The 14,258-nt window shown below is 44.9% G+C and overlaps 1 protein-coding gene across 4 annotated transcripts in view; it reads right to left on the reverse strand.

The window, feature by feature from the left end:
- Positions 1–14,258, reverse strand: part of KHDRBS3 (KH RNA binding domain containing, signal transduction associated 3) — a 523,501-nt gene that overhangs the window by 150,282 nt on the left and 358,961 nt on the right. For all 4 annotated transcript variants that reach the window (XM_033935054.1, XM_033935056.1, XM_033935055.1 and 1 more), the window contains one exon: positions 506–588. In XM_033935054.1, the coding sequence (XP_033790945.1) occupies positions 506–588 (83 nt within the window). The remainder of the gene's footprint in view (positions 1–505; positions 589–14,258) is intronic.

Consider the following 14,258-nt stretch of genomic DNA (forward strand, 5'->3'; position numbering starts at 1 on the left):
TAGGTTTTGACTGAAAACTTGCTTGCAGCTTTGCTACCTCCTTTGGGCTTTTGGGACGCTGCTGTTACTGCCTTGTCCCAGACACTTGAAGAAAATCTTGGTATGATCATCAATGGACACTTTGTTGCACTTCAGACAGGCCTTAAATTCACTAGTCTTCTTGAACATGAAAAAGGAAACTATTGTCAAACCAAACAAGGAAATTCTAGGAAAAAAAGCTTTCCACCACTTTGCTAAGTTACAGAGAAGCTAGTGAAAGGGGTTGGCAGAAGAATAAGAAAACTGCTTTATAATGCTGTGAAACTGCTGGAATAAACTGGCATGGTAGACTAAGAGGAACAGAAGAGTGTTGTAGGTCTAGTGTAGAGTACAAACAACTGTGCATGAGCAATGAAGGGCTTTTTTCTCAAAAGTGAACCAAGAATAGTGTTACAATTAAGTAGTCTTAGACCACAAGATAGTTAGCAAGCATTTATATTTTAAAAATAACAGATTTTAATCTCACCTTTCTGTGTGGGTGTTATAACTGTTATCATAAGAGTCATAGCTTGGTTCATCATATGCTGTACCATATCCATCATCATAATCCTGAAAGATAAATTAAATTAAAATTACTTGTAAAAAATGAAACTGAGCAATCTGGTTGATAAATAGATTGAACTTTTCAATTCAAGTCAGCAACACATTCACTAAAGATACATCTCAGCAGGACATTTTTCAAAGTCCCCTTTATGGGGGTAAAAAAAAACAATTTCTCACTCAAATCAATACCCTATATGGAATCAGATACCTACTTTGCAACACTAAAAGGCCTTAATCAGACACATCAGTCATTCACACAGCACAACATAGGAAAGCAGGAAAAAGAAAAAGAAAAAAAAAGAAGTGGAGAAAGATATTGCATAGAAGTGATCCAAGATATTGTATAGGAGGCAGATAAAAAAACAGAAACAACTTAGCTGCTACTGGCGTCCAGGAACTTCTCAGTCTAACCTCAACCTCCTGGGCCTTGCAGCCAATTTTATCTGCCTCCTATGCAATATCTTGGACCCGTAGTGCTGAAGTGCTCACTTACCCACAATATCACGATTTGGGGCTATGTGCCCCGGCGTGCTGTCTGACATCACTCTGCAGGCTATTACAGTGCTTTTTTCTATATTTTTTGTTTACATGCAGGAGTGTTTATTTTTAAGAAGTGGAGTTTTTTGCCAGATGAAGCAGAACTGAGGCTTTTTCTCCACTTCTTATTTTCTTTTTCTTGCTTTCCTATGTTGTGCTGTATGAATGACTGATGTGTCTGATTAAGGCCTTTTAGTGTTGCAGAGTAGGTATTTGATTCCATAGAGGGTATTGATTTGAGTGAAAAATTGGATTTAACAGACCCTGGTCCCTAGGTGAAGTGTTTAGTGGTAAAAAAAAACAAAAAAAACCCACGCTTTATTATTATTCAACAAATTTGTATTCTGTATTATCGCTGCTAGTTCTAAGTGGAGTACAAAACATCACATACATAATAAAAGTAAATAAACAAATAAAACTACAACAAACTAAAACATTACTAAGGCATTATTACCTACTGCAGAATGACATGGAGACAAATTTTTCCCCATCCTCGCAGGAACTCATTTTCCTGTCCCGGAGAGTTCTTTTCCTTTCTGCCCCATTCCTGCAAGCACCGTCATCTGTACAAGCCTCAGACTTTAAAATTATAAGTGTTTGAGGCTTGTGCGATTAAGGCATAGCTTACAGGAATGGGGCATGGACGGGGAAATTGAGTTCTTGCGGGGATGGGGAAAAATTTGTCCCTGTGCCATTCTCTACTCCCTACCCATTAATATATATAAACAGTCATATGATTTTTCTTCAATTTACATCTCACAGATTCTATAGCATAGCTTTAGTCTCTACCAGCACCAGGACCACATCACTAAATACCTCCATAAGCTTGTACAAAGAAAAATGTTTTCCATTCCCTTTTAAGTTAAGAGATACTGTTGCTGGGGGATTTCATCCTGCTGGATGCTGATTGGAAAATTCCATCTGCAGAATCGGAAAGAAGTAGAGAGATAGTGGATGCCCTTCAAGGAGCTCTGCTCATACAAATGGTGACAGAACCGATGAGGGAAAAAGCAATATTGATCTGGTGCTCACAAAAGGGAAAAGTGTCTCTAATGTCTGAGGGAAGTCCCACCTGGGAAGTAGCAATCATCTTATGGCTTGGTTTGATATAACAGCCAAAGTGGAGGATGGCCACACAAACCTCAAAGTCCTGGATTTCAAACGTGCAGACTTTAGTATCATGGGGGAGTACCTGAAGAAAGAGCTGACAGGATGTGAAAACATAAGGGAAATGGAAAAATAGTGGCCAAAGCTGAAAGGTACAATAAAAAGAGCTACTGAGCTTATATGAGAAAAAGAAATAAAAATAAGAGAAAAAGAAAACCGACGTGATTCTTCAAGCTAGTGGCAGATAAAATAAAGGCAAAAAGAGTTGGCATTCGTGAAAATATAAAAAAAACTTGAGGAGCACAGAAAGGAACATAGGATGAAACTGAAAGATGCCAAGAGAGAGATACGTCTGGCAAAAGTGCAAGCGGAAGAGCAAATGCTAGTAATATAAAGAAGGGAGAATAAAATTTTTTCAGGTATATTAGTGAAAGGAGGAAGACAAAAAATGGAATTACAAGACGAACGTATGAACCACCATGTGGAGAGTGATGAGGAAAAAGCAAATGTACAAAACAAATACTTCTGCTCGGTGTTCATGGAAGAAAACCTTGGAGAAGGATCGTGATTAGTTAGCAAAGTTAGACCTTAGAATGGAGTGGATACCATACTGTTCATGAAAGAAAGTGTTTATGAACAACTTGAAAAATTGAAGGTAGACAAAGCTATGGGACCGGACAGGATCCATCCTGGGATATTGAGGGAGCTCCAAGAGGTTCAATAAATCTTTAGAGACAGGAGAGGTTCCGCAGGACTGGAGAGGAGCAGATGTGGTCCCTCTTCACAAAAGTGGTCGCAGAGATGAAGCTACAGAGAAACTACAAGCTCGTAAGCCTCATTTCAGTTACTGGAAGGAAAGGATTGTGAAATTCATAGAAACTAATGGATTACAGGATCCGAGGCAACATGGCTTTACTAGAGGTACTGTAGATCGTGCCAAACTAATCTGATTGAATTCTTTGACTGGATGACCAGAGAATTGGATCAAGGACGTGCACTAGATGTAATTTACTTAGATTTCAACAAAGCCTTTGACACGGTTCCTCATAGGAGGCTCTTGAACAAACTCCATGGACTGAAGTTAGGGCCCAAAGTGGTGAACTGGATTAGAAACTGGTTGATGGACAGACACTAGAGGGTGGTGGTTAATGAAATTCGCTCAGAGAAGGGAAAGGTGAAGGGCTCCATTTTGCTCCCTCCTTCCCTCGCCAACCATGACAGCGACGCCAAGACCTGCCAGGCTCCGCCCTCCAGCTCTCCTCCAAGCCCTACTGAATGGCCAACGACCAGCGGACAACCGACCGTGCTCCAGGCAGAGGAAGGAACAAGTCCTCCTCCATTATGCTCCCTCCTTACCCCGCTAATCATAACAGCGATGCCGAGACCCGCTAGGCTCCGCCCTCCAGCTCCGGCTCTCCTCCGAGCCCTACTGAAGGGCCAATGACCAGCAGATGACTGACCGTGCTCCAGGCAGGGGAAGGAACAAGGAGTCCTCCATTTTACTCCCTCCTTCCCTCGCCGATCATCACAGCGATACCGAGGCCTGCCAGACTCCGCACTGAGTGGACCAGAGAGACCAAGCCAGGAGCCTTACCCATTACCCATCGTAACAGGGTAAACCCACCAGGGAACAATCCACCTCTCCCCTCTGATCTCACCCTGCTACCCCCCCCCCACACACACACTTTTAGCAGTAATACCCTCACCCCCCTTCCAGCAGCAATATTTTGTGCTCCTTGAACATAGATAGCTTTGAGCAATTGCACAATTTCAAATCTCCTCATCTTCTTGACAGTCAAGAGTCCGTCCCTCCTTGATTGTCTATGTAACATAGTGCAAACAAGGGGGACAGGATTGGATATACTGTTGAAAAGTCTTCAGAGAATTCCGAAGCGCTCTGAGTTCCAAGTGGGTTATGGATCATTCCATGCCAAGTGGACCAGAAGCCCACGCTCGACCCCCCTTGAAATCCAACCAAGTTTTACGGGGTGTTGTCTAGGGTCTCAAATAAAACTGCAAAATTTTTTGGATCTATCTCAATTTGATAAGGAGCTAGGGGTGGTTGAACAAAAGCAAATCGATCCATTCCCATGCTTCGTATGACCTAAAACGCCAACTTTGCTTAAGCACTGCAGCAGAAGAAAACTACCTAGGAGTCTAAAATTTTGCAGTTTGGTACAACACCTTGGGGCAAGTTTCTGTGCCAAGTTTGAAATCTTTTGCGAAACTGCTTCCATTTCTACATGTCCAAAGTAGGCAAAAAAATTCACGAATAAGAACATAAGAACTGCCATCTCCGGATCAGACCCATGGTCCATCGAGTCCGGCGATCCGCACACGCGGAGGCCCAGTCAGGTATACACCTGATGTAGTTTTAGTCACCCATATCCCTCTATGCCTCTCGTAAGGAGATGTGCATCCAATTTGCCTTTGAATCCTAGCACAGTGGATTCCTTAACAGCCTCCTTTGGGAGAGCATTCCAGGCGTCTACCACTCGCTGCGTGAAGCAGAACTTCCTGACATTTGTCCTGGACTTGTCCCCCCTTAGCTTCAAACCATGTCCTCTTGTCCGTGTCACGTTGGACAATGTAAATAATTTATTTTCCTGCTCTGTTTTATCGATGCCTTTCAGTATTTTGAAAGTCTCGATCATGTTCCCTCGCAGCCTCCTCTTCTCAAGGGAGAACAGTCCCAGTTTCTTGAGTCATTCCTCATATTCCAAGTTCTCCATACCTCTTATTAGCTTCGTTGCTCGTCTCTGCACCCTCTCCAGCAGTTGTATATCCTTCTTTAGGTTGGGAGACCAATGTTGGACACAGTATTCCTAGTGTGGTCTGACCATTGCTCTATACAGCGGCATTATGACTTTCTTCGATCTACTCGTGATTCCTTTCTTTATCATGCCTAACATTCTGATTGCTTTCTTTGCCGCTGCCGCACATTGTGCCGATGGCTTCAGGGTCCTATTTATCAGTGCACCCAGGTCCTTTTCTTGTTCGCTCTTACCCAGAGTTGCGCCTGACATTCTATACTCGTGTTCCTTATTCTTACTACCTAAATGCATTACTTTGCATTTCTCCACGTTGAACTTCATCTGCCATTGCTCTGCCCATTTCTCTAACTGATACAAGTCGCTCTGGAGTTTCTCGCTATCCTCCTGCACAATTTAGCTCTATACTGCTGTTGGTAGGTAAGTCAGCTGAGGGTACAACTTTACCAGCAGACATGTACCATGAGGTACTTCCAAGATTTGCAATATGAGCTCTTACAGTCAAGTGAAGCTGAAGATATGACCATCTCAAAAAATATGGCTTTATGCATTTATGCAAATTTTCACAGTGTGGGCGGTTTTCAGTATTGGTCCACTTGACATGGAATGACCCTTATGTGGAACTTCTGTTCTTGAGCAGACCAGTGACCCTGTGATCAGAGACTGTCCAGGAGAGCTTCCCAAGCAGATATGTATGAGTCTGTGGTCAAAACTTTCTGATGTGGAGGCATTTGAAAGAGCAGCCCTTTGGAAAGATTTGACTAATTTATCCACCACTGAAGAGATTGAAGAAGTGATGATATGACTGCAATCTTCTGAGAGAATGGATCAAGAGCTTGAGACACCAGGGATCACTGAGCTGTTCTGAGATGAACGTGAGGGGGGTAACGTGCACTGTAGACGCCATATGACATAATAATTTCATTACTGGAATGACTGAGCTGGATTGTAGATGATAAGAGTTGAATGCATAGGGGAACAAATGTTTCTAACTTTACTGAGGTAGGAACCGTGTCAAACCGTGTCAAGCATCACAGGTTGTCTCTCCCTCATGGTATGCATCCTCATCGAGGTCAACCACCTGCTTTACCTATGAAGTATAGTGGTCCCTATAAAGTATAGTGGTTGAGAGGGATTTTGAAAAGCTGACTTCAAACCCTAAATGTTGACTGTATTGTTGTGAGCTGTTAAAGCTGCTGCTGCTGTTACTATCCAGCAATTAATAAACTCTCTTGGGAAAGAGGCCAGGCTGAAAGGCAAAACTCTTGGAAGGTTTTCTGCAACTGCCGTTGTAGATCTCATAGGTCAGACCAATCAAAGCAGAGCCAGCATTTGTGAAAGGAAAAGGGTATCTGAAAAAGATTCATTGACTTCCTTTTCACCTTAGGATTCAGTTCAAATGTGCATGCATTGTGTTCAAACTTTTGTTCGGTATTTTTATATTTATGGTACAGTTATCTTGGAATACCCAAAAATCATGTTTTGCAAAGAGCATCCAAAGATTTAAACTCTCGTTTCCCTCATTTAAAGGAATAAAATCTGTTGGGAAACTAGGTCAATCATACATTTTTAAATAAACTAAAACCTGGAATGGGATCCCATTTACTATAAGAGGACCAGGCTCTTTTCAATTATTCCGTAAAAATTTGAAAACATTACTGTGTTCTCCCCAGGGCTTTTTAGCCAGGCGGTCCGCCCGGCAAATTTAGATGACTGCCCGGCTGTCATCTATCGGGAATCCTGCTGCTGCTGCCGCTCAACACAAAAAAATCCCCCCCCAAAATCATCTCTCACCGGCTTGGAGATGCGAACTCATGCTTAGGGGCTCTAAGATGTGCGTGCCGGCTTCCCTTCTCTTTCCTCCGAAACCGAAGATACGTCCGGGGGGGAGGGGGGCAGAAGGGAAGGGAAGCCGGCACGCACACCTTAGAGCCCCGAAGCATGAGTTTGCTACGGGCTAAGGCAGAAGACTGGTCAACGACGGATAGAAGCTTACAACTTGCTTCGGGCCTTCCTCGCTGCCGGGTCCTGCCTACTTTCTGTTTCCGCGAAGGCAGGACCCGGCAACGAAGAAGGCCCAAAGCAAGTTGTAAGCTTCTATCCATCGCTAACTTATGCCTAATGAGTCAAAAAAGTCACGGCACAAGGGAAGCCTCCCCTTCCTCGCTTGGAAACTTCACCGCAGCATAGGATGCCTATGATGCAGGACAAGACACTGAACAAATCGGACCTCGCACTCTCTTCCACGCTGTCCTTCGCAACCTCGTAGCGAACAAGGAATCTTTCCGGGAGCTCGAGTATGTGATGTCATTGCGCGAGGGGGTTGCTGGTAGAAGAAGTCAGGTGGCCTGGTCTGGACTTGTACGTTATAGAGGTGTGAGTGACATATAACTCCATGATTGATATGACTGATTACTAGTTGACAAAGGGCCAAAATTCATTTGTGGATATGTTTTGATATTATTTTATATTTAGCAATTTGTCACTGGAAAAAAAAAAAACTGTGCAGGTACAGTAGTACTGTGGTATTTCCCCCCCCCAGGATTTGAAGTTACTGTAAAATTATTTAAAGTTTGTTTAGCTCTTGGTAGGATAGTAATTGTGAATTATTTCAAACCAAAATTTGTATGTCTACTCAGTAAACAGAAACGTTCAAGATGCTGAATGCAAAAAAAAAGAGAGAGAGAAAACTTAAAAAATGGGGAACATGTGTCATATGAATATAAAGGAGTGAAAAAGCACAGTTACTTACCGTAACAGTTGTTATCCAGGGACAACAGGCAGCTATTCTCACAAGTGGGTGACGTCATCTGATGGAGCATCGATGCGGACGCCTCACAAACAGATTTGCTTGAAGAAACTCGAAGTTTCGAGTCGCCCGCACCGCGCATGCACGAGTGCCTTCTCACCCAGCGCAGGGCGCGTCTCCTTAGTTCAGATAGCCAGCAGAGAAGCCAACCCGGGGAAGTGGGTGGGATGTGAGAATAGCTGCCTGCTGTCCCTGGATAACAACTGTTACGGTAAGTAACTGTGCTTTATCCCAGGACAAGCAGGCAGGTATTCTTACAAGTGGGTGACCTCCAAGCTAACCAAAGTGGGATGGTGGGAGAGTTGGCAACTTAGGAGAATAAATTTTGCAATACTGTTTGGCCAAACTGTCCATCCCGTCTGGAGAAAGTATCCAGACAATAGTGAGAAGTGAAGGTATGAACCGAGGACCAAGTAGCAGCCTTGCAAATTTCCTCAATAGGTGTAGATCTGAGGAAAGCTACTGAAGCTGCCATTGCTCTGACTTTATGGGCTGTGACTATACCCTGTACTTGAAATCCAGCCTGGGCATAGCAGAAGGAAATACAAGCCGCCATCCAGTTCAAGATGGTACACTTAGAGATAGATGTCCCAACTTGATTGTATCGAAGGAAACAAAAAGTTGAGGAGCAGTTCTGTGTGGTTTGGTGCATTCCAAATAAAAGGCCAAAGCACGTTTACAGTCCAGAGTATGAAGAGCTGATTCACCAGGATGAGAATGAGGCTTTGGAAAAAACACTGGAAGAGTAATGGATTGGTTGAGATGAAATTCCGATACCACCTTAGGGAGGAATTTAGGATGAGTATGGACCACCTTGTCATGATGGAAGATAACTTTCCAAGTGAGATAGTTCAGATGAGCCGTAGATTTTGGTTCAAATGGAGCAAGAACAACATTGTGGTCCCAAACCACAAGAGGCGGTTTGAGAGGAGGTTTGACATTGAAAAGTCCTTTCATGAATCTGAAAACCACCGGATGAGCAGAGAGGGATTTCCCTTCAATAGGCTGATGGAAAGCTGCAATTGCACTGAGATGGACTCGGATCGATGTAGATTTGAGACCAGAAGTGGATAAGTGTAAAAGGTAATCCAAAACAGAAGATAAGGAGGAATGTTAAAGCTCCGTATCATGAGAAAAACACCACATAGAAAATCTAGTCCATTTTTGATGATAGCATTGTCTAGTTGTAGGCTTCCTAGAAGCCTCTAAAATGTCTCTTACAGGTTGAGAAAACTAAAGAGGAGTCATGTTGAGAGGTATCAAGCTGTCAGGTGTAGAGAATGCAGGTTGGGATGAAGCAGAGATCCCTGACTCTGTGTAAGCAGAGATGGAAAAACTGGTAGAAGGTATGGCTCCCTGCTGCTGAGTTGAAGTAGAAGGGAGAACCAGGGTTATCTCGGCCACCGAGGAGCAATCATAATCATGGTGGCATGATCGTTCTTCAATTTGATCAGAGTCTTGAGAATGAGAGGGAATGGAGGAAATGCTTAGAGGAAAAGATTTGTCCATTCCAGAAGAAAAGCATCTGCCTCGAAGCGGTGAAGAGTGTATATCCTGGAGCAAAACTGAGGCAGTTTGTAGTTGTGGGGAGCTGCAAAGAGGTCTATTTGTGGCGTTCCCCACTGTGAAAAAATGTGGCAAAGAGGCGAGGAATGGAGAGTCCATTCTTGAGGTTGCAATAGAAGACTCAAGTTGTCCGCCAAGCAATTCTTTGCCCCTTGAATGTAGACAGCTTTGAGGAAGGTGTTGTGGCCGATTGCCCAGTCCCAAACCTCCAGAGCTTCTTGACAAAGGGAGGCAGACCCTGTCCCGCCTTGTTTGTTAACATAATACATGGTGACTTGGTTGTCCGTCCGAACGAGGACTACTGGGTCGTGAAGCAGATGTTGAAAAGCATGGAGAGCTTTGAGGATCGCTCTGAGTTCCAACTGACTGATATGACACTGACGATCCGTACTGGTCCAGAGGCCTTGAGTATGGAGACCATCGAGATGAGCGCCCCAAGTGTAGGTCGAAGAGTCTGTCATGAGGACCTTCTGATGAGGGGGCATTTGAAAAAGTAAGCCTCTGGAAAGATTGGAAGAGAGGATCCACCAACGGAGAGACTTCTTCAAGGAAGGAGTGATTGAAATGTGTCGAGAAGGAGGGTCGCAAACTTGCATCCATTGAGATGCCAGGGTCCACTGAGGAATTCTGAGATGAAGTTTGGCAACAGGAGTCACGTGTACTGTGGAGGCCATGTGACCCAGAAGTACCATCATGTGTCTCGCTGAGATGGAAGAGCGGGAAGACACTGTGTGACAGAGTTGAAGAAGAGCTTCCAGACGTTGTTGTGGAAGGAATGCTCTGAGTTGGATAGTATCCAGAACAGCTCCGATGAATTGTAGATTCTGAGAGGGTTGAAGTTGGGATTTGGGAAAGTTGATTTCGAATCCCAAACTTTGTAGGAACCACGTAGTGCATTGGGTCGCCACAATAACCCCTTGAGATGTTGAATCTTTGATAAGCCAGTCGTCTAGGTAGAGAAATACCTGAAGACCATGGTTCCATTGAGCTGTTGCTACCATTACCAGGCACTTGGTGAACACTCTGGGAGATGAAACCAGGCCGAAGGGCAGCACTCTGTATTGATAATGCAGATTCCCCACCCGAAATCTGAGATATTGACAGAAGGCCAGATGAATGGGTATAAGAGTGTAGGCCTCCTTGAGATCCAGAGAGCATAACCAGTCGTTCTGAACTAGAAGGGGATAAAGGGATGCCAGGGACAACATTCAAAATTTTTCTTTGACTAAAAATTTGTTGAGAGCCCTGAGATCCAGAACGGGCCGCAGATCGCCCGTCTTCTTTGGAACAAGGAAATAACAGGAGTAAAACCCCCTGGTCTGCCGTTCCAAAGGAACTGGTTCGATGGCATCGAAACGAAGCAGAGCTTGAGCTTCCTGAAGAAGAAGGGCGGTCTGGGATGGACTGGAAGCTCTCTTGGAGGAAGCTCTGGTGAAACCTGAGTGAAATGAAAAGAGTATCCTTCCCCGATGATGACAGCACCCAGAGGTCAGATATTGTTGTCTCCCATCGGTGGTAAAAATGAAGACGACGACCTCCAATAGGGGGAAGAAAGGGGTGAAACAGAACGGTGGAGGTTATGCTCTGCTTTAAACAGTCAAAAAGGCTATGTAGCTTTAGGTGCAGCAGAAGGTTAAGATTAATGCACAGGTCCTGGACCTGTTGGGCCGCCGCGTGAGCGGACTGCTGGGCACGATGGACCTCAGGTCTGACCCAGCAGAGGCATTGCTTATATTCTTATGTTCTGATTCTGCTGTTTTTTAGGAGGAGAGCGAGTATAAGGAGCCGTCCTCAGAGCAAAATGCCTCTGGTAAATAGGAGGCGGGCGTGCAGGCTTGGCAGGAGCTGGCTTTAGCTTAGGTATGACAATAGAAGCAAAGGAAATTTTCATGCTCAATTTCTTGGTGGCTGCCTCAATAGATTCATCGAAGAGGTCATTGCCTGCACAAGGAATATTAGCCAAGCGGTCTTGAAGATTAGGATCCATGTCAATTGTATGAAGCCCGGCAACGCATTGCTACAGAACAAGCAGCCGCCCGGGCAGACAACTCAAAGGCATCATAAGAAGACTGAAGTAGATGCAATCTGAGTTGTGATAGAGAAGCGATGACTTCCTGAAATTCAAAGTGCTTTTTAGTATCTAAAAAACTAAGAAATTTAGTCAAAAGAGCAATGAGGAACTCAAAATAAGTGACAAAATGGAAATTGTAATTGAGGACTTTAGAGGACATCATGGCATTTTGACAGATGCGACGTCCAAATATGTCCATAGTTTTCTCTTCTCTTCCAGGAGGAACGGTAGCATAAACCTTGGAAGACTCCACAAGTAGGGATTGGTGAGATAACTGTGAATTCTCAAATCCTTTACAATGGAGAGTTTTATATCTGGAATCTAATTTGCCTGGAACAGCTGGAATTGCATAAGGGGTCTCCACACATCTGGTAAAAGTTTGAGACAAAAGCTTGTGAAGAGGAAGCTTAAGTGACTCTGCCGGAGATTGAGGAAGATACATGACTTTGAGATACTCCTTAGAGTATTTGGAACCAGCATCCAATTGAAGGTCCAAGTCAACAGCCATCTGACAAAGAAAAGAGGAGAAAGATAGCTGATCCGGTAAAGCCTTGCCTCGAGAAGGACTCGAGGTTGTCGAGGCAGCTTGGGTCGAAGATGAAGCTTCGGCTGGAAAAAAGGCATCAAAAAAATAGGGAGACTTGGAAAAGCAATCAAAACCGCCGAGTCCTCGAGGTTTGGAAGTGGAGACCTCGATTGAGGAGTTGGTGGTCTAGTAGAAGTAGTTGTAGATCGAGGCTTAGTTGAAGAAGGATGCTCTTTAGAAGAACTATGCCTGGAAGGATGCCTCGATGAAGATCTCGATCATAAGATCATAAGAAGTTGCCTCTGCTGAGGCTCCCGCGGCGGCCCATCAGGCCCATTGCCTGATCAGTGGTCCCTGGTTATTCCTATACTTACCTCTCACTCCTATCCCTAACTCTACTTTTATCTGTAACCCTCAATCCCTTTGTCCTCTAGGAACTTATCTAAACCTTCTTTGAAGCCCTGCAACGTGCTCCTGCTTATCACAGCCTCCGGAAGCGCGTTCCATGTATCCACCACTCTCTGAGTGAAAAAGAACTTCCTAGCGTTTGTTCTAAACCTGTCCCCTTTCAACTTCTCCGAGTGCCCCCTTGTACTTGTGGTTCCCCATAATTTGAAAAATCTGTCCCTGTCTACGTTTTCTATGCCCTTCATGATCTTGAAGGTTTCTATCATGTCTCCTCTAAGTCTCCGCTTTTCCAGAGAGAACAGCCCCAGCTCTTTCAGCCTGTCAGTATATGAGAGGTTTTCCATACCCTTTATTAGCTTTGTTGCTCTTCTCTGGACTCCTTCAAGTACTTCCATGTCCTTCTTGATGTACGGCGACCAGTACTGGACACAGTACTCCAGATGCGGGCGCACTATTGCACGATATAGTGGCAGGATGACTTCCTTCTTCCTGGTCGTAATACCTTTCTTAATGATGCCCAACATTTTGTTTGCTTTCCTTGAGGCTGTGGCACACTGCGCCGACGCCTTCAATGTTGTGTCTACCATCACTCCCAGGTCTCTTTCAAGGTTACTTACCCCTAGCGGTGATCCCCCCATTTTGTACGTGAAAATTGGGTTCTTTTTCCCTACATGCATGACCTTGCATTTCCCTATGTTGAAGCTCATTTGCCACTTTTTGGCCCATTTTTCCAGCGTCGTCAGATCCTTTTGGAGATCTTCGCAGTCTTCCGTGGTTTTGACCCTGCTGTATAGCTTTGTGTCATCCGCAAATTTAATGACCTCACATTTTGTTCCTGCCTCCAGGTCGTTGATAAATATATTGAACAGGAGCGGTCCCAGCACCGACCCCTGCGGAACTCCGCTCGTGACCCATTGCCAGTCTGAGTAATGGCCCTTTACTCCAACCCTCTGTTTCATTGGTGAGAACGTTGCTTGAAAACAGATCTTGAAGATCGAGGAGACTTTGCCCTGGAGAGAGAAGCAGCCGATGTCACCAAAGAATGGATAGGACTGGAGGCTGTGGATCGAAGCTCCAGAGGCTTGATGGAGGAACCAGGATGCACTCCCAAAGACTCTGCTCCTTGATGGAGTGTGAGGATTTCTGCCGACGCACTTGCAAAGAATCTACTCCTTGCTTCACGTGCTTAGATGCCAGATCAGACACTTGCAGAGACTCTGCTCCCTGCATAGAGTGTGTAGACTCAGACTGAGGCATAGGAAGAGGCTTGACCTCGCGGGAGTCTGCAGAATGCCCAGGCTGGATTAGAGTAGCTAGCCTCGGTCCCATTTTGGTGAAAAACTGAACAAATTGCTGCTCTACCATGGTCTGGAAAGAAGCCGGCAAGGCTGGAGGTTCCACCGAGGCAGTGGAAATGTGCTTCGACTTAGAAGTCTTAGGCACCTTAAGCACCACCGGTGGAACTGTCTGCTGAGCTATCTGACCTGAGGAAACAGAAGGAGATACTGCAGACATCATCGAAGAAAGAGCCGCTGCAAACAAGGAAGGTCTGATGAAGCTCGAGGACGAAGCAGTGGAAGCAGGAGGACCCTCGGTTGAAGGCGAGACCGAGGTCGGCTTCGGAGTCGAGGAAGTGGTCGAATCCATCTGGAAGAGCTTCTCCACTGAAAGCAGACGACGTTTAAAGGCTTGAGGTTGAAGAGTAACAAAGTGCTCGCACGATTTCGGGTGATGCTGTGGCCCAAGGCACTTGAGGTACCTGCTATGTGGGTCCATGAGAGAAATTGCACGCTGGCACTGGCTACACTTCTTGAAGCCTGTAGCTGGCCAGGACATAGAAGGAAAAAACAGCCGCTACAAGGTCAAAGCCCCTGGGCTGCG

This window comes from Geotrypetes seraphini, chromosome 2 (genome assembly GCF_902459505.1).
Source record: "Geotrypetes seraphini chromosome 2, aGeoSer1.1, whole genome shotgun sequence".
NCBI classification, from domain to species: Eukaryota; Metazoa; Chordata; class Amphibia; order Gymnophiona; family Dermophiidae; genus Geotrypetes; species Geotrypetes seraphini.